This window comes from Chanos chanos, chromosome 1, assembly GCF_902362185.1.
Source record: "Chanos chanos chromosome 1, fChaCha1.1, whole genome shotgun sequence".
Lineage (NCBI taxonomy): Eukaryota > Metazoa > Chordata > Actinopteri > Gonorynchiformes > Chanidae > Chanos > Chanos chanos.
Genome location: NC_044495.1, coordinates 59,256,049 through 59,275,404, shown reverse-complemented (window position 1 = coordinate 59,275,404; position 19,356 = coordinate 59,256,049). Strand labels below are relative to the sequence as shown.

The window sequence follows — 19,356 nt, the reverse complement described above, 5'->3', positions numbered from 1 at the left end:
CCTAGGTTCACCGTAGTCTGTTTTCCAAACTGTCTTTATCGTGCAGCGTATGCACACGGTGGATTAGATCCAGGTACCGTGTGTGTGTGTGTGTGTGTGTTTGTGTGTGTGTGTAATCGGTCGTAACCTGCGGCGTTGCAGGATGTGGCAGAGGCGGGAACACGGCGAGGAGTTTCTCGGAGGGCGGGAAGAGGCTGAGCTGTCCAGGAGTCCCAGAGATCAGATGAAGGAGGAGAAAAGGAGGAGAAAGCAGGAGAGGAGCTGTTTCCTGTGCGGTTCACAGGCGCACTTTAAGAAGGAGTGCCCCCTGAACAAGTCTCCTGTAGGTACGGCTTTTCATTTCTCTGTCCGCGGCGCGGTCCAGGCTCTCCCGAAAAGGTTGGCTGTGTTTTGCTCCTTTGGCATATCTGCAACTCCTATTTTGAAAAACGTGTCGTTGTGAAACATCTGTCGTTATTCGTTAGCCGCTTAAATCTCCTAATTTTTGACTGCATCTGTTTGTTTATGTGTTTGTTTGTTTGTTTATGTAAATAGGGAGCTCCAAACAGGAGTTCAGCGCTTTCACGTCCTCCCCTTCCTCCAACCACCTGAGGATTATTCGAGAGAAAGAGAAACAGGTGTGTGTGTGTGTATGTGTGTGTGTGTGTGTGTTTGAGTGTGTGTGTTTGTGAACTTTTTATCTGTGTTTTAAAAAAAAAAAAATTAATATAGTTGTCTTAGTTTATTGTTTTTATTTATTGTTTCTTTCTGAAAAACGCCCTTCATCTACACACGCTTAAACCTGTTTTTTTTTTTTCTTGACAAATGAACCTGTAAACGTTGAAATACACCCTCCTCTGTCCACCGTTCTGCTGCAATAATCTGTCCCTGTCTGTTTTCAGGGCTCTTCTCAGACGGAGGGGAAGAAGCAGAAGCCAAAAGTGAAGCGACTCGTTTTGGGCCCTCAGGCAGGTGAGGCCGATACGGAGTTGACTGTGTGGTGCTCCGCTGATTTTTTTTTTCGTTTTCTTACACAGCTGTGTACTGGTTTAGGGTTGGAACTGTTTGAGACTTTCGTCTGTATAATCGTTGTTGTTGTTTTTTGTTTTTGTTTTTTAATTTCCGTTTCAGGCAGTCTTGCCAGCAAACACATGGCTCTGAACCAGTCTGCACAGCGGGGGAATCCTTTTGACTAAAACCCAGCCAAAAATTGTTTTTTTTCTTTGTTATTGTTGTTGTTGTTGTTTTGTTTTTTTTTTCCTCAAAAAATGATTGAGTTTTACCCTAAGTCATAGAGAAAACTGGTTAGAGCCAAAGATGACTCTGACCTTGTAGAACATTTTATGTTTTATTACTATGTGTTTATCACTCCCAGAGAGAGGAGTTTTTTTAAGGATGTTTTTTTTTTTTTTTTTAACAGAATCATGACACCTGTGCTCCCCTCCTTTAGATCATTGGTGGCTTTTTAATTTATTTTAATTGTTGCCTTTTTTTTTTTTTTTTTTTTTTTAGTTTATTCAATTGGTCCTAAACACTGTCAGCCCCTTAGGCCCCACCCCCTCGCGTCCTGGCACTTTGTGGTTTGTTTTTTTGTTTTTTTTTTTGAAGACAGTCTGACAGAATTGCCAGTATCTGAGTAGGTCTCATACTTCAGACATGGTTGTATGCTTGCATGTGTGTGTGACTAGTGCCTGCGTACATATGTACGTAACCCGCGTGTGTGTGTGCGCGCGTGTGTATGTGTGCGCGTGTGTATGTGTGCGTATGTGTGTATGTGTGCGTGCGTGTGTGTATGTGTGTGCGTGTGTGGTTGGGGGGGGGGGGTTCGCTTGTTTATTTCTGTTCGTGTGTGTGCACACTTGTGTTTGCTGCTGTTAAAACTAGGCACACATTGAAGGAGTGTTTAGACGTGTACTGGTAGGAGATGGTGTTGTGTCGCTGGAGTGGCGGGGGGGGGGCTTTGTGCTGGTGTTATTATGTAGCGGCTTCTACTGAACAATTTGCTGCTATACAAATAAATTTTCTTTAAAAAAAAAACAAAAACAAAAAGTGTTGTTTGTTTTTAATAGTCAGGATTGTGTACATTTATTTATGCTGGTCACATTCTTATACAGAGCAAGGACTCTGAAAATGTCCGCTTTAAGATGGTCTACGAACGAAATGTCAATGACGCGAGCTCCTCCGCTCGGTGATGTTCAGAAACTAAGACATCCACTTAAAGATTACCGTTATCGTTTACCTATCTTATCATGCTTTTATCATTTACCTTGATCAAACCGCCGTCCTGTATCACCAACCGTTTTACGGCGCTGAAAACACTGTTTTGTTTCTAGTTTCTCAACTCGAACTTAAATTTGACTTTGATTACTTCAAACTGGTGTAGTATCGTGTAGTATCATGTTTACATCATTAGATGGCGCCCTAGTGACACGCTAAACTTGATAAAAAAAAATAATAAAATGCATGGTGAAAACGCTAATAAATAAGAGGTAAAAACGACAAAATAATTCCTGGTTCCCTTTCAACTTGCAACGCACTTTTGTCTAAGTACATATCATATATATTGTTCTCAAGTAAGTCGACTGAAAGCACCTCTTGGGAACAGTACAAAAAAAAAAGAACGATTTTAGATAGGCTAACTGAGAAACGAGAAGGGACTCTCATGAACAAAAATTAATTCTGAATGGCTGGCTGAAAAAAGAGAGCACAGTAAGTGTGGACTTTGCCCTTTTCTCGAGGGCATTTATTGCACGGGGAAAAATGTGTAATCTTGCTTAACTGATTTGCAGGATTAGCATCACATACCAAGTTTAAATTCATTCCTGAAGGAATAGTCAGTGTTTCAACAGGGGTTTTTTTGGGGGGGGGTTGTTTTTTTTTAGAGACACTGGGCGGCGTGGTAAGTATGGACATTTTGTGTTTAATATTAAACCCTGGGTCATGTTAACAGAGGGATAGCCTATTTCTTTCGCCATTGGAAAGGAGAATGGAGAATGAGTTTTCCTAATGGACCGTCTTAATTTTTCTTTTTGCTGCTGCCAAGTGGGAAATCCTACTTCGCGGAAATACTCTTTAAGATCAGAGGTAGGCCTATGAAAACTCCAGGGGGCGTTCAGTGTTTGAGGGGACAGGTTGCGTTTCCTATAATCCGATGGTTTTCAGTAACATCCCTCCACTGGTAACTCTGGAATGGTTTCAACAATCTATTTATATCTCCCGAAATGAAACATGACCTGAGTGTCTATACAGTCAAAACCAAACGTCTATGGGTCAGTCGATAAACAAGGAGGCCGACAAAAAGAAAGGGATTTATTAAACAAGCCACATTAATGAATCACACTGCTGCACGTTAATGTTTTCCTCAAAAACAGGGGCGTATTCATGAATTTACGTGGGAGTATAGCATGCTATAATTATTCATCCTCTAATTTTTTAGGCTGTTTTATCCGCAAAATAGCCTCAGCTTTTTACTTCACGCAACAAAAATATTTATTTCAGATCGTTAAGAGACAAGTCCTTGCCGTTTCGGAAAATCAATTTCAGATCATTTTCTGATGTTAAAAATTATATGTGTGCAACATACGACTCCGTGTTATTGTTGTATCCAGAGATGAAGGCTGACTTCAGGTGAGGTCGGAACATGTTTTTTGTTTCTTTGTTTGTTTGTTTGTTTTTTCTGTCATGGAAAGTATTCTCGTATAGGGGCTCTTGGCCCACATGCGCGCGGGGTTAAGGGGCTGAATGAGAGGTCAGGTCACGCACACGGGGTCTGTTGTAATTTCCCACAATATGTACTGCCGTTCATTGGCTGTTTGGAAAGCGAAAGTAAATCAGACTTGGATAAAAAGCAGAAAGGGGGGAGACGGCTCCGTTAAACCAGCATAGCTCAGCTCAGTCGTAAACTCATTTCTCTCTTCAAGTATTTCTCTCACCCTCTCTTTCTCCAGAACATTCAACTCACGCATACAGCTGCAGCATGCGTGCTCTTACTCTCACTCTCCTATGTGTTGTCGCCCTTACCGTCAGTCTGTCGCAGTGCGAGGGTAAGGTGATGGATCTTTTCTGATTTAACATAAACATGCGTTCAGTTGATTGCATGATTAGGCAGTAAAGAGTCGGGGTATACAAACGTTTATCAAACTGAGTTTATTCATTCTGGACTGTTATATTTTGATAACATTTTGAAATAGTGGAAACCATAGTGGAAACGGTTGGCACCATTTAAGTGTCAGCATAGCATTGTGGATTTCTGCTACAATTCAGCATATAGATGCGTTTGGTAAAGAGAGTTAGTGGAAGTCGCACGCAATTGCAGAGCTTTTAAGTTATTTTCCCCTTTTTTTATATATATATAAGAAAATTTAGTCGCTCCAGCCTATCACTGGAATAGCTTTAAGACAATCTTTACCAAAGTTTTCTATGCCAATCCATTTTTACTCCAAAACGAACGATGACAGATTATTAACTGTGCTGTTTTGTTTTTCAGCACGTGGAAGAACTGATTCCACGCGATGTCTGTGCGGAGGAAAACCAAGAGCAAGGGTAAAATTTGGGCTTATCAAAAAAATTGACGTGTACCCCCCAAGCAATTCCTGCCCAGACTTTGAGATTGTGTAAGTATATTTTCACATCTCTCAGATAATACCATTTCATCTTAAGACATGCAAGACTTCAATTATGTCGCATTTGATTTTCATTTATAATGAAAAAGCTTTAAGAAATTTTGCTGTTTTACGACTTTAAAGTGAAGTTTTGAAACTTAAACGCTTGTTTTGCTTCTCCACTACAGGATAATTCCAAAGAAAGGTCAACCTTTTTGTCTGGATCGCAGTAAAAAACAAGGAACGAGAATCCTTGAAAAAATGTGAGTTTGACGAGTCGTGTTTTGTTGCAGTTTGCTTTATTGCATATTCAGCACGACAATCCGCTAATTCCGAATCACCACGTCAAACAAATGAAAGAAGAGCAGCTTTATTATAAGATATTACAGTACTGCAGATATAACTTTGTTCTTTTGGATTGTGACTCTAAACTCTGATGCGTATTGTTTCAGGAAACAGAGGAAGGAGCCAAAGAGGAGGCAAGGGAAAAATAAGAAACGAGATTAAGAAACGTCTGCTCTGAAGCCGCCGTCTCTCAAGGTCATCTCGTCTTAATGACGCTTTGTTTCAAACGCCGTTTGGCCTTCGTTTAGCAGGCATTAAAGTCGTCACTCATGAAACGACTCGGTGTCTTTTTTATGTTTCTGTCTTGTTGTAAAGAGTTTAATGGCGAAACAAGTGCGTTGTAAGGAGGGGAATGCTCCTTGACATATACTGATATGTCTGAATTAGCCTTAGTCAAAAATCTCTCTCTCTCTCTCTCTCTTTGTCAGAAGAGGAATTCAGATATTGTTTATTTTGTAGCCCATTGTACTTTTTGTACAGATGTTGTCTATTATGTAAATTACGTACTTTCAGTATAAGCTGTTACCACTGTATATGGTCATTAATTAATTTTTGAGCCCAGTCAAGGATGATTATGGTTTAATTTGAGGAAGACACAAACTGAGAAAAATTACATGCGCAAATTGATTATAATTCATGAATCATTTCATTAATAATAAAGCATCTACCTCTCCTTCCTACAGGTCTGTTACAGTCCTTTGTTTGTTTGTTTGTTTGTTTTAAGCAATATATATTTAAACTAAAAGACAGTGGTATTAATCAAGAAGAATTCAGAATGTTCCAAATCGATCTCCCTCTTTCTTTCAACTCATCAAATCCGTAACGAAGTCGTTGAACTCAGATGACCAAAGTGCACAACAAAACATAGACATGGAACAATGGACGCAGGGTAGGCAGGAATACAAAACAAGAGGCTGAACAGGATTGCATTTCAAACGTCACAAAAAACTCTCAATGACTTCACAATAACCTCACAATAACAGAGTGTAGGACCAGGGCACAGAACACACATCAGGTACTTTACAAAGAAAACAAAAGAGAACCAATGATATTCATGCAAACAGAAAACCAGGCTTGATGATCAAAAGCAGGTGCACAGAGTAACTGAACAATAGAACTGAACTGACCGGAGATCAGTAGACCAGCGACACTTAACACAGAATGGCTGGAGCAGAGCGGGGTGGAGACAAGGTTGTTACACCTGTTCTTTCCAAAAGGCAACAAACCAAATTACAAATACAGTATGCCAAGATGCCTACAATGTCTGTCACCTGTATTTATGTGAGATATTTCAGATATTTCTCTCAAACACAGTTGAGAATTGGACAGAAAATCAGAGTACATTTTGAAAGTAGCACCGTTGGTTTCTGAGGGTGGAGGAAGCACCAGTAGGGACCGGCTCGGAAGATAACCGGTTAGTGAGGATATGGGAAAACTCATTATCTCTCTCGGAAGGAGGTGATTTGAAATGATTTGAAATTGCCTGAGACATTGTTGTCCTTTCCAACTCTCTCGATTAAGGAGTTAATCTGTGAAGGAGTCAACTCTTCCAGTCAGGTCAAGTTTTTGAAAGTTTGGAATTGTAGAATTCCGTGGCACAGTGGTTATAACTCTGTAGCTGTTTTATATATTGTGTGGTTGACTATAAAATGTGGTTGACTATAAATGAAATCCTCCTGAGAAACTACTATTTAAACGACAAAAGCAAAAGGCAGCAAACATCATTTTACTCTCAAAAAATAGCTGTTTATTCTGATTGCACTTCACAAGCATTAAAGACTGAAAAAATAGTCATCAAACAGAAGGACGTCAACAACAACAACAACAACAACAACAACAAAAAACTCAATAAGTTTCACAGTGTTCAGGAGTCTGGACGCACATTACAAACATTATCAAACCATTATGTACATACATAAATACAATATTTACACACGTAACGAAGACTTTGAGAATCATCGCTCTTGAATAGGAACGAAAAATTACTGAGATGGTTGACTGACAGTTGGCTTGCGTGTGAAGAAGACAGTACTCATTATTTTATTTTGACTTGTAACAGTGGGCTGAATCTTCCGTGAGTCTGGACTGTTCATGGCACCCTCCTCTGCAACCTGAAAACAAAGAAAGAAAAAAAAATCATTACAACACTTACAATTTTTGAAGAATCCCGCTTAGTCTGGGGTAAATGATTCTCACTTTTTTTCACCATGAACGGAAGGAGAGGAGTAAGTGGAAATGTGTATCATTTAAAGTGATGTGAAATATTTTGCGATGGGTAACTGTGGAAGGAAAGAATCTGAGATGCATTTAAATGATGCGTTTACTCACCTTCTTCTGAATCGCCCTCTGGATGTAAACCTTGGCAAAATGGGATTCTGGGTTCAAGCATCTCCTTCCTGCACCATTTTTCAGATGGACACTAAAAAAAAAAAAAAAAAAAAAAAAAAAAGCAATTTTTTTAGTTGAATAGAAAGCTCTGAGTTTGTTTGGTTTTTTTTGTGCGTGTTTAATGTGGTGAACAGCAGTGAGAAGGCCAGACACTTACATAATCTCCAGTTTGCTACAGGAGGAGCTGGGGGGTAATAGTTCTATCTTCTGGACACGAGCTGGGTGTACACGTTCCACACCAACATCCTGACACTTGCACCTGCTTGTCAGAGGTCTAGCCGCCCCTGAAAACAACAAAACAGTTAGTCCATCAGTTAAGTCTCTTAAGTCTTCTTTTTTTTTTTTTGTATTATCTGTGACGTGACAATGCACTACTAGAGTGAAAAACTTAAGAGTCAATGTGACTGGAGAGTCGATATATTTCAAAGCAAAGAGAGCACGTAGTTTGTTCTTACCTTCAACATTAACAACCAGCAGACAGACAAAAGGGAGGAGAGCCACGGTCGATTTCATCATGTTTCTGATCAACTTCTGTTTCTTGCCGTTGCTTTGAGAGCTCTAAAGATGAAGTTGTGAGTGAGTGAGTAAGTGAGTTGGTCCCTCTTTTATACTCTTATTTCCACCCCCCCCCCCTTCCCCTTGATATCATGTGATTAAAGCCATAAGGTACTTTCACTTTTCAAAACGAGTCCTTATTTCTGTTTTGTTCCTTTTTCTCTGAAATGGCTCTTTTACTACAAGAGCTTCAAGCCGTTCAGGCTGCTTGAAGTGTGTGGGTTTTTTTTTGTTTTGTTTTGTTTTTTTTTTTAAACACAGAAGGAAGTATGACCTTGTTTGGGTGATTCTGCACTGCTGTGAAAGCATGCAGAGATTTGCGTTGGGGAAATTTATTGTGTTCACATTGTTTAATACTAACAATAACAATACATTTTATTTACAGAGCACTTTTCAGGTGACCCAAAGACACTTCACATGCGTAAAATAATCATAAGATTATGATTATGATACAACACAACAAAAAGCATGTAACACACAACATTAATCACACATTAAAAGCAGTTCTGAAGAGGTGAGTTTTGAGAGGTGATTTGAACGTGGACAGTTTGGTGCAGTCTCGGATGTGTCTGGGGAGGTAGTTCCAGAGGGAGGGAGGGGGCAGCTATGGAGAAAGCTCTTTCGCCCCAGGTCTGGAGCTTGGTCCTGCATGGTACAGACAGGAGTTTGGCATCGGAGGAACGGAGGCTGCCAGAGGGAGTGTGGTGATGGAGCGGGTCGGTGAGCTAGGAGGGGGCCTGGTTATGGAGGGCTTTGTAAGGGAAGAGAAGAACTTTGAACTGGATCTGTTGAGGGACAGGAAGCCAGTGAAGCTTCTGGAGGACAAGGGTGATGTGATCACGGGAGCGGGAGTGAGCGACCAGGCGTGCAGCAGAGTTCTGGATGTACTGAAGTTTATTTTGGACTTTGGATGATGTACCATAAAGAATGTTGTTGCAGTAGTCAATTCTGGATGTGATGAAGGCTAGAATAGGTTTTTTTGTTATTTTATAACGGGGTGATGGCCAAATGGCCAACGGGGGGATGGCCCAGTGGTGACTGACACTACTTTATAGAATATATGTGGGGGGGGGGGGGGGGGGGGGGGGGTTAACATGGGGGATGCAATTTGGTCAATTTGCTAACAATGGGGATGGCACCCCCCCTCATCCCCCTGCAAATCGCCTACTGGATATAGAACCACAGATGATCGTGTCTGATTTATCACAATTTAGTTTTAGGAAGTTGGCTTGCATCCATGATTTAATTTCAGTGATGCGGTCGATCAGAGTGGAGTGAGTTGCAGTGGTGACAGATGTGGTGGAGATGCAGAGCTGGACGGCATCAGCGTAGCAGTGAAAGCGGAGACCATGACGACGTATGATGTTGGCAAGGAGGAGCATGTAGAGGTTGAATAGAAGAGGACCAAGAACCCAACCTTGGGGGATGCCTTGGGACAGAGGGGCAATGGAGGGGGTGCAGTCGTTGATGTTGACACACTGTGGTCTATTTCTGAGATACGACCTTAGCCAAGAAAGGGCAGTGCCAGTGATGTTGACGGAGGATTCCAGGCAGGAAAGAAGAATGGTGTGGTTGGTGGTGTCAGACGCTGCAGTGAAGTCGAGGAGGATGAGAATACTGAGGTGACCAGAGTCTGAGGAGTGGGGTAGGTCATTGGTGACTTTGAGAAGGGCCGATTCTGTGCTATACCGAAAGGGGAAATCAGACTGAAATGGCTCAAACATGTCAGTGGAGAGAAGGTGGGCTTTGAGTGGGAAGGCGACAACATGTTCCAGTATTTTTGACGGAAAGGGGAGGTGGGAGATGGGCTGGAAATTGCACAGATGTGAAAATAGCGATGAAATAGTAGATTTTGGTTATGTAATGTGACATACATAATCAGTGCAGAAATACTACAAATGATGTGAATTCTGAGAAACTGGTATGCTGGATTAGCAAATCAGCAACATGAGTGGGCGTGTGTGTGCGCGTGTGTGTGTGTGTGTGTGTGTGTGCATGCAAGGATCTGGCATAGATACTAATGAAACCGAAGCTGTCCTCAGCGGGAAGTGGCTTTTGTTTTTTTTTGGGTTTTTTTTCCCCACTGGAAGTACTTTCAGATCAGTTTTTGCACTTCTTTAATTTTAACCATAAATCTGTTCTGGAATTTCTTCTGGTGTCTGTTTACGCTGTTTTGCAGTTTTAATGTGGAAAAAAAGAAAAGAAAGATACATCACTAAATTTTCAATCAGTAGGTCTTCTTTTGGGCAGTACCAAGTCTGTTGTAACATCGTAGATACTTTTCAAGGTTAATATGTTGCAGAACCTAGAGGGTAAATGAAGAAGAAGTGCTTTATTTGTCACACACACATGCACTGAGCAGTGAGCAGTGAAATGCAGCCTCTGCATTAACCCATCCTAACACCAGCGAGCATACACACACCAGAGCAGTGAGCACACACATGTACACACTGTTAGCCTGGAATAGTGTGCCGCTGCGGCCGCCGACCGGGGACCAACTCTGTCCATCTCTAAAATTATATATTTCTGGAGGCTGTATATAAAATGAGAATCCAAAGCACTTTAAACGACTTGATCTGCAATTTGATTGAATTGATTTTTGCAAAATATGAAATTTTCCAAAAGTAAAGAATGTGAACATGATAAATGTCCACAGCACAAATCTCTGCATGTTTTCACAGCAGTGCAGAATCAACCAAACAAAGTCATACTCCTTCTGTGTTTAAAAAGCAACAAAACAAAACAAAACAGAAAAAAAACACACCCCAAACTGTCTGAGGGTCTTTTTGCCAATGCCTTGGTCAAGGTAACTGACAGGAGTACTAATGTTTTTGTGATGGGAAGTAACCCACACAAACACAGGGAGAACATGCAAACCCCACACAGAAAGGACCCGGGCCAACCAAACCCATGGCCTTCTTGCTGTGAGGCCACAGTGCTAACCACTTAGCCACCGTAAAGCAGTAACAACTAAGTCAACTAAGACATGTATGAAACGTGAATACTCAACTGAGTAATCCGCACACAGAGTGGTATAATCTCCGGGGAAAAGGAAACTGGGTACAAACATGATAATGTGAAAGTAAAAGAGATGCTCTCCACAAACATAATGTACACAATACACATTACCCTTGCATCTATACATCTATGTATCTTCATAACTATGCATCTACGTATCTAGATAGATAGATAGATAGATAGATAGATAGATAGATAGATAGATAGATAGATAGATAGAAAGATAGATAGATAGATTGATAGATAGATAGATATCACATGTAGCAAAATGTCCAGCGTCAAATGATCTGTCTAATGCGACCATAGCGACATAAATTTAGTTCTGATATAGGTGATAATTTTGTGATGCATGGAGAAATCAATGTAAAGCAGTGAGAGAAAGCGTGATTGCTTTTCAAATGCCAGACCTACCCACACCTGCACCTGCTCACCGATGCAGACACAGTAAATTTATCTGAGGGTTAATTGTTGTTTTTTTTTTCTCCCCAAATGGAATTACCTCTTTGCCTCAAGTGTCTACACAGACCCTTCATTCATACTCTGAAGTGCAAACTCGTTCTCACTCCCACATATCTTGTCCTCGCCTGTCCACGCTTGCCCTCCCAGACAAGTGCCCTTGTGTCTGGGGTATAGTGTAAAGGCTCTGGCATGAAGGCAGAGAAGAAAACAGAGCCATCATTTGTCATGTTGTTTGGAGGCACTTTCATCTCCGCACGCACATCACAGCCACTGACCCATCTTTTCATGTTTTGGATCCGTCCAGACCTCAAATAAAAAAACCCTTTCGCTGGTTTTGGCTCTAAAGGGCATACTTGGTGAGTTCATGGATTTAGCACTGTCCCATGGATTTAGAACTGTCCTTTTTTTTGTTATGGTAAGAGCAGAAAAGTTCAGTGATGAGTCACACTGAGGTATTTTTTTTCCACACTGTGTACATGTTTGCCAGAACTTTTTTTTTTTTTAAGTGAACTTTTGCATTTATATTTAAATAGAATTGTTTAAAATAGTTCAAGAACAGAATCTCTCTCAAAATCCTCTGTCATACAGTATACAATACACAGAAACCGCTCACATCACCCCTCATCTCTTATACATCTATATTTTAATATGCTTCTCCCGTTCTCATTCATTTTTACCTGCACACACCTGTTTATATTGCCTAGTGCAGTTTGTGCCTATCTTTAGTGATCTAAACATGACTAAACATACTTATGCACTGCTAGTCACTACCATCGAAACTCTGATCTGCTGTTATACTAACTGGAAACAATCTTAATAAAACTTCAGTCGGCTACACATGCAGCCAGCCTCTCAGCCTGTTTGTGACAAGTTATGCATAAAAAGTTTCATTATGATTTTCTACTTCACAAAGCCTGCGCAGGGGAACACCAGAATATTTGCAGCACAAATAGATGCATGAGTCAGCTATAATATCTAATACCATAAGGCTAATGCATTAGAATGTGAAACAAGATTAACGGATGTTTCAGTAAGAAAATAACGATGGCTGGATGAACAAAGCAAAGAAAAAGAAATGTTTTGAGCGTCCTGGAATTTCCATCTATCTATCTATCTATCTATCTATCTATCTATCTATCTATCTATCTATCTATCTATCTATCTGTCTATTCATCATTGCACTTTTTCCAAATTCTCTTTGGAGCTGAGCAAGATGCTTAGACATCAGTACTGAAAAAAAGACTGCTGGTTTGTGGAGGTGGACAAATGCCAGTTGTGTCAGAGATAGTGTTTGACTCTGATAACACAGAGCTGCCGATTGTTGATAGTTTGTTTGGTCATGGTCCGGAATGTGAAAGTCTTTACAACATTGGTCACTATGACTGAAGACCTTATGTGTCCTGCAAGATTTCTATGAAAGTTTTATTGATTTCTCAAAGTTTAAATTTATGAAAAAGGTTTTGGACAAAGTTTGAAAGAAAGCATTCAGTGAGACATAGACCTCCTTTCAGTGCACATTTTTTCGAATACAAAGCAGAAAGAAATGCTTCCCTCTCCACTACCTCCATTAATTAAACGCAGAAAATCTTTTATGTAATGAATATGTAATATCTAAGCATGGTCCACAACAGACTCTGGTGTATTTTCTCTCTCGCTTTCGCTAAAGAGTATGAGTTATTCTAGTATGCTAGCAGTAGTAGTGGTAGTAGTCGTGGTATAGTGGTAATGGAAATAACCCAGCCATGACCACATGCCTTTCGTTTCAGCTTTCAAGCATATATACATACATTTATATATGACCTTTGACATACTAAATAAATATGAAAGTGTTCGTTTCTCAAGTTAGTGTTGTCAAAAAGTAAAAAAAAATAGCTATCAAGTATAAACAGTCCTACTGATGTCTTGTAGGTACTAGGTGCTCTAATTTGAAGTCTTTAGATACAGCACGCCTCATGTTTGTTTGTTCCGTGGGAAAGAACTGGATCCAGTGGTTCACATGATGAACACCCTCATCTGATTGACCGAATCAACTTCATCTTTCATTTCTGAATCTGAATTCATTTTCAGAAACTCATCTCTGCACCATGGGCAGCTCTGTACAATCCCCAGACCATCTCAACCACTCGCTGGTCATTGCTCTTTCCCTTCCCCTTTCTTCCAGTGGCTTCTGTTTATTGTAATCAATCCAACTGAGATAGTTATTTTTATTTAATTAGCTTATTTCTCCCTTCAGTTTGTTCCGTTGGCATGAGTGTAAAGTCACTTAATCCAACAATATTAAGTTCATTACATTCAGCTGAATCAACGGTAACTATAAGCAGGAGCGTAGCACCAAATTTTGGGCCCTGGACACAGTAGCGTGCCCCCCCCCCCCCCCCCCACCCCCCCAATCAAATATTTTCCTATGGAGTCACTGGGGAGAATGCCCTCTATCCAGGTTATTCTATATCCCTGATAGAATGCCCTGACCATAAAATGGAATGAGAGCGTACATTTGGATTAACAGTTTGATCAACCAATCATATTCGGATTTGTGGCCAGCGTATTCTTTCAGATTTTCCCACGACTCCAGTGTATTCCAGAGGACCCCCACTCACTCGCTCAGACGCGAGACCTAGCTTACTGCTAACTAGCAATTGATAGCCAAAGTGTCAAAAATGGAAGGAAGGAAGCAGGCAGATAAAGGAAGAGTTATTTTGAATTCTTTGGAGCAGGGAAGAAGAAGTACTTTATTTGTCACATAGGTCAAGGTCACTGACAGGAGTACTAATCCCAGCACACATGTCTTGATGGTGGAAGGAGGCCCACGCAAACATGGGGAGAACATGCAAACTCCACACAGAGAGACCTGGGACGGCCGGGATTCGAACCCTTCTACAATGAGCAATGCCCATTTGTTACACCAGCCATCTATCAATCATATATATAACTTATAAGTTGTTATTCAACTAGCAGTTTGAGATGACAAAGCATGCTTACACTGCTGTCTGAATGGTTTTGCAAAAAATCGAGTAAATACAAACAGTCACCTAAAACTCCATGCACTTCACCATGTATTGTCATTTTTCCACGTCATTTCTGCATGCCAGCATGCTAGCCTCACAAACCTGTAGAAAGTTGTAATATGTTTGAATGTTGATGAAAATGCATCATATTCAGTAATAAAAGAAATTCCACAGTGTTTTATTAAACATTTTGATAGTAAACCAACTAAAGCACTCTTATTTCTTAGTTCACTGGTGTCACACTGCGGGACATAACGTCACACGACAGGAGCAAAGACAAGGCAGAATGTAGAAGAGGGTAGATTTTATTTAACGTGTTCAATACGAAAAGAATGCAACTGAGTTTGGGATCTTAATCTTTGTCATAAATAAAAATAACATTAAAACATTAATTATCTAAAAAAAAAACCCCGAATAAATTATGAACATAAACATAGTAAACAATGAATATATTGAACTCAGTCATTATTGTTGATCAAAATCACGCTCGTATGTTATCCTCCCCTTCCACCCTGATGCCTGTTTATTCTCCCCTTCCTTCCATCTCCCTCTCCACCTTTCTACTCATTTCTTCTCCTCCCCCACTTATCCATTCCTCTCTCCTTGTACACCACCTCAGTATTACTCTCTCCTCCCTCTTCACCTCTCCACTGTTTTCTCCACCTACCTGGCCTCTCCACTTCTTTTACCCGCCTTTTCCACTTCTTCACCTCTTGTTTTTATGTCACCTTTGACCTCCTTTTCTTGTTATGTGTTAACAAATTAAAGAGACAGCTGTTATTAAATGTATTCAGAACAATGAGCCTCGTTCACCAATAAATTTGTTCTTGAGAAAAGTCCTAAGAAAAAGTTTATGTCAGATTCATGACGTGTTTTTAAACTGCAGAACTGCTCCATCTTTGTTCTTATAATCATGAACCCTGTTGTCCTTGTAAAGTGAAAGTGCATGCCAGTTGTTCCTGATCAGCATAGGTAAACGCCCCGCCCATGCCCATAAAAGGGCATGAGACTGCAGGGCCGCGTGCACACCCAGAAATCTGTGAAGCCCATTTCGGCCACATTAAAGTAAAAAAAAACAACAACAACAACAAAGTTTGTTTAATTGTAACTTTATTTCTTGGAATTCCAACTTTTTTTTTCCTCAGAATTTTGTCTTTATTTCTCGCAGTTCTGACTTTAATCTTAATTACTGCGCAATGCAGACAGAAAGATGCAAACCTTTCCATTTTGTTTATTTTATTCTGTTGTTGTGTTTGCTTTGTGCTGGACGGCGCTGTTGTGCCACTCAAATTTCCCTCAGGATTAATAAAGTATTTCTTATCATACCGTATCTTGCTAACCTAAAGGTACCCGTCACTCTCTGCAAATAGATCTACATGGTCCTGGAGGATGCGTTCCCTCTTCAGGACACGATCTGCAACATCCTGAAGCAGCAGTAAATATGCCATTGGACGAGTAGGCCTAGGATGCAGAAACAGGCCTACTTTGGGCCAATGAATAGTGTGATGAATCACTGATTATTGAATAACATGGTTCCCAAGTAACATAATTGGTGTGAATTGAAGTGTTAGTGTAGTGTTTAATTTTAAAAGACCATAATGCTTTGTGAAATAATGAAAATATTTTTAAAAACTACAAATGTTAAAAAAAATATTACTGTGATTTAAACCCTATGATATTATACGACTGTAGAATTGAAAAAAACGCAATAAACAATTATTTTGCACAAACATGTCAGCACTCAAATGTGCTTAAGTGTGCTCTTGAGTGTGCGTAGATTCTGCTCTTACCTAAGAACAAATCCCAAACGAGAAAACCTTGGTGGATGTCAGAAAACTGCGTAAGTGAGTTTTAAGAACCAATTTCTTCTTAAGAACGGTTGGTGAATGAAGCCCAATGTGAGTACAAAATTTATTCAGCTTATGAAGCGTGAGACTCATAAAGGAAATAGCTTCACTGATTGTCTCTGTACAATATCAGTTTCTCATTTACTGTTTTTTTTTACGTGCCCTCCAACGCCGCTCAGAGAATTCACTCTCTCATGCTCTCGCCTTGATTTCGCCGTGGTGGCGATTTTTCTGCTCATGTCCCGACAAACCGAAGAAAAACTCATTTTTAAGATTCATTTAAGTAACAATACGCCTCCGACATATGCATCACGGAAATAAAAAAGGGAAACGTGGCTTCAGAAATGACAGAAAATATTCACAGTTCCTCAGTCAAAACCACATAACTGGGTAACTGTGATCTTCTAAAGGCATGTCAGTGAGAAGAGTCAAGTCACGTCACGGCACAATGCAGTCACATGACCGATCATATGTGGCTTTGTGGCAATTTGGCCGCTTTGTTGCTAATAGTTAACCTTTAATGCATAGGTAGGCTATACACACACACACACACACACACACACACACATATATATATATATATATATATATATATATATATATATATTTGTGTGTGTGTGTACTGTTCTCTCTGTGTGTGTGTGTGTGTGTGTGTGTGTGTGTATATATATATATATATATATATATATATATATATATATATATACTATTTTCTATATAACTGAATAATTTTTACCTTAAAATCGTCTTACATTTATAATGTAGATATGTCACAGTGCAGGGCAGAAGTACAACATTTTCAGCTTCTGAGTTTCACATCCACTTCAAACATATGACCTCCTGGTGATGGTCTGATGAAAAAAGGCCTTTGGCTGTCTGTGTATTTGCTTATTGGTGAAACAGATATTTTGCAGCATGGTGCAGGACTAGATTAAGATTACAAAATATACTGAGCAGTGATCAGTTTCTCCTACCCTCAGTGATATGAAAGAGCAACATTCAGGAAAGCAGACCCTATAATGTCAGAGGCCTATGAATCTATTTTTAGGCATAACTCATCATTTTACTGATGTCTACATTTACTGAATCATACCTATTACAGTCACTCAGGTACTTATTTTACATGTTTAAGCTAAAAATAGTTCAAGAGAAAAGTTATATTTTTGTTGAAAGTGACGTAACACGAAAAAAACATGATCAGTTGCAAAGTTAAATTCACTGTACCAAAGGACTGAACTGTACAACCTCACGGTTTGATATTCTTTAATTCCAAACTTTTAAAAACTCATTTTAAGCGGAGCCTAAGCGTTGACTCCTTAAAGCATATTCATACACATACTAAATGAACACGAAGGCTGAAAATGTCACCAAGGTTTCAAGCTGTTTTTTTTTTTTTTTACATATGAGCTTTTCCTGGTCTTCATTAATCAGTTATCATCTCAGCCTGTCCCTACAGGTGTCCACTGCAGGTACAAAATAAAACAAGTTTAATGGATGTTTCTCTAAGAAAGTAATGATGACTAAACAAACAAAACAAGCAAACAAAAACAACAACAACAACAAAAAAACATAAGTACTGACTTCTAAGTCCTCTTTGAACTTGAGCAGGATGCTCAGATGTCAGTAATGAAGAGAAGACAACCGGTAGGTTGGGGTGGGTGAATGCCACAGGCTGGTAACACAGAGGCTGGTAACACACAGGCTGGTAACACACAGGCTGATAACACACAGGCTGGTAACACACAGGCTGGTAACACAGAGGCTGCTAACACACAGGCTGGTAACACAGAGGCTGCTAACACACAGGCTGGTAACACAGAGGCTGATAACACACAGGCTGGTAACACACAGGCTGGTAACACAGAGGCTGATAACACACAGGCTGGTAACACACAGGCTGGTAACAAAGAGGCTGATAACACAGAAGCTGGTAACAGAGGCTGGTAACACAGAGGCTGGTAACACAGAGGCTAGTAACACAGAGGCTGGTAACACACAGGCTGGTAACACACAGGCTGGTAACACACAGGATGATAACACACAGGCTGGTAACACACAGGCTGGTAACACACAGGCTGGTAACACACAGGATGATAACACACAGGCTGGTAACACAGAGGCTGATAACACAGAGGCTGATAACACACAGGCTGATAACACACAGGCTGGTAACACAGAGGCTGATAACACACAGGCTGGTAACACAGACGCTGGTAACACAGAGGCTGATAACACACAGGCTGGTAACACAGAGGCTGATAACACACAGGCTGGTAACACAGACGCTGATAACACACAGGCTGATAACACACAGGCTGGTAACACAGAGGCTGATAACACACAGGCTGGTAACACACAGGCTGGTAACACAGAGGCTGATAACACACAGGCTGGTAACACAGAGGCTGATAACACACAGGCTGGTAACACAGAGGCTGATAACCCCGAGATCCCTGCCCTGTGTCTGATCATGCTTTGGAAAGTGAAAGTCTTTACAGCAACAGTCACTATGGCTGGAGACTTTCTTATGTGTCAAGCACGATTTCCATAGTAACTTTTTAAACTTTTTAAAAAATGTTTAAGGGAAAGTTTACAAAAAAGAGTTCAGTGTACTCTCAGTACACATTTTTTGACCAGAAAGAGGAAAGATATGCTTTCATTTTCGCCTTTGATAGAGGATACTTTTAAGAGATACAGTCAGAAAACAGTCGGCTTAAAGTATGTATCTAATTGCATACTTCCGTTAATGAAACCCAGAACAGCTTTTACTTTGAGAGTACTTGAAAATTTAATGTCTAAGCATACTCCACAATAGACTCTGATGTATTCTCTCTCTTTCTCTTTCGCTAAAGAGTAAGAGTTAATCCGGTCTGCTAGCAGCTGCTAACTCATGACATACTTCTATTAATTGAACCTAGGACATCTTTTACTTTGAGAATACTTGAATATGTAGTATCTAAGCATAGTCCATAATAGACCATAATAGACTTGGATGTGCTCTCTCTCTCTCTCTCTCTGTCTTTCACTAAATATTACATGTTAAACCTGTCTGCTAGCAGCAGCAGTAGTGGTATAGAGGTACAGGAAATGGAGACAGTGCTACTGACCACAAACCTGTGGCTTCGGCTTTTAAGCATTGTGGTTCTCTATATATAACTT

The 19,356-nt window shown here is 40.2% G+C and overlaps 3 protein-coding genes across 4 annotated transcripts in view; 2 read left to right on the top strand and 1 right to left on the bottom strand.

Moving 5' to 3' along the window:
- tut7 (terminal uridylyl transferase 7) overlaps positions 1-1,364 on the top strand; it is a 16,423-nt gene extending 15,059 nt beyond the window's left edge. For both annotated transcript variants that reach the window (XM_030776635.1, XM_030776643.1), the window contains 4 exons: positions 142-326; positions 535-617; positions 882-951; positions 1,111-1,364. In XM_030776635.1, coding sequence (XP_030632495.1) covers positions 142-326; positions 535-617; positions 882-951; positions 1,111-1,175 — 403 coding nt within the window. In that variant the 3' untranslated portion in view covers positions 1,176-1,364. The remainder of the gene's footprint in view (positions 1-141; positions 327-534; positions 618-881; positions 952-1,110) is intronic.
- A 2,550-nt stretch (positions 1,365-3,914) lies between these two features.
- On the top strand, positions 3,915-5,221 carry LOC115826633 (C-X-C motif chemokine 10-like). The gene is made up of 4 exons (XM_030790516.1): positions 3,915-4,022; positions 4,466-4,592; positions 4,769-4,843; positions 5,033-5,221. The coding sequence occupies exons 1-4, from the start codon at positions 3,956-3,958 to the stop codon at positions 5,085-5,087; spliced, it is 324 nt and encodes a 107-aa protein (XP_030646376.1). The 5' UTR covers positions 3,915-3,955; the 3' UTR covers positions 5,088-5,221.
- Positions 5,222-6,907: 1,686 nt separating this feature from the next.
- LOC115805698 (C-X-C motif chemokine 11-1-like) lies at positions 6,908-7,826 on the bottom strand. Its single transcript, XM_030766366.1, has 4 exons — positions 7,769-7,826; positions 7,471-7,597; positions 7,254-7,344; positions 6,908-7,036 (listed from the first exon to the last, which is right to left on the bottom strand). The coding sequence occupies exons 1-4, from the start codon at positions 7,824-7,826 to the stop codon at positions 6,908-6,910; spliced, it is 405 nt and encodes a 134-aa protein (XP_030622226.1).
- Between the last annotated feature and the right edge of the window lie 11,530 nt (positions 7,827-19,356).

What these genes read in the sequence shown, in the direction of transcription:
- LOC115826633 (XM_030790516.1), top strand. Translation starts at nt 3,956, where the DNA reads ATGCGTGCTCTTACTCTCACTCTCCTATGTGTTGTCGCCCTTACCGTC. An exon ending in TGCCCAGACTTTGAGATTGT is followed by an intron (nt 4,593 to 4,768) that starts GTAAGTATATTT and finishes TCTCCACTACAG; the next exon opens with GATAATTCCAAAGAAAGGTC. An exon ending in ACGAGAATCCTTGAAAAAAT is followed by an intron (nt 4,844 to 5,032) that starts GTGAGTTTGACG and finishes GTATTGTTTCAG; the next exon opens with GAAACAGAGGAAGGAGCCAA.
- LOC115805698 (XM_030766366.1), bottom strand. Translation starts at nt 7,826, where the DNA reads ATGAAATCGACCGTGGCTCTCCTCCCTTTTGTCTGTCTGCTGGTTGTT. An exon ending in GCTGGTTGTTAATGTTGAAG is followed by an intron (nt 7,598 to 7,768) that starts GTAAGAACAAAC and finishes TGTTGTTTTCAG; the next exon opens with GGGCGGCTAGACCTCTGACA. An exon ending in TGTAGCAAACTGGAGATTAT is followed by an intron (nt 7,345 to 7,470) that starts GTAAGTGTCTGG and finishes TTTTTTTTTTAG; the next exon opens with TGTCCATCTGAAAAATGGTG.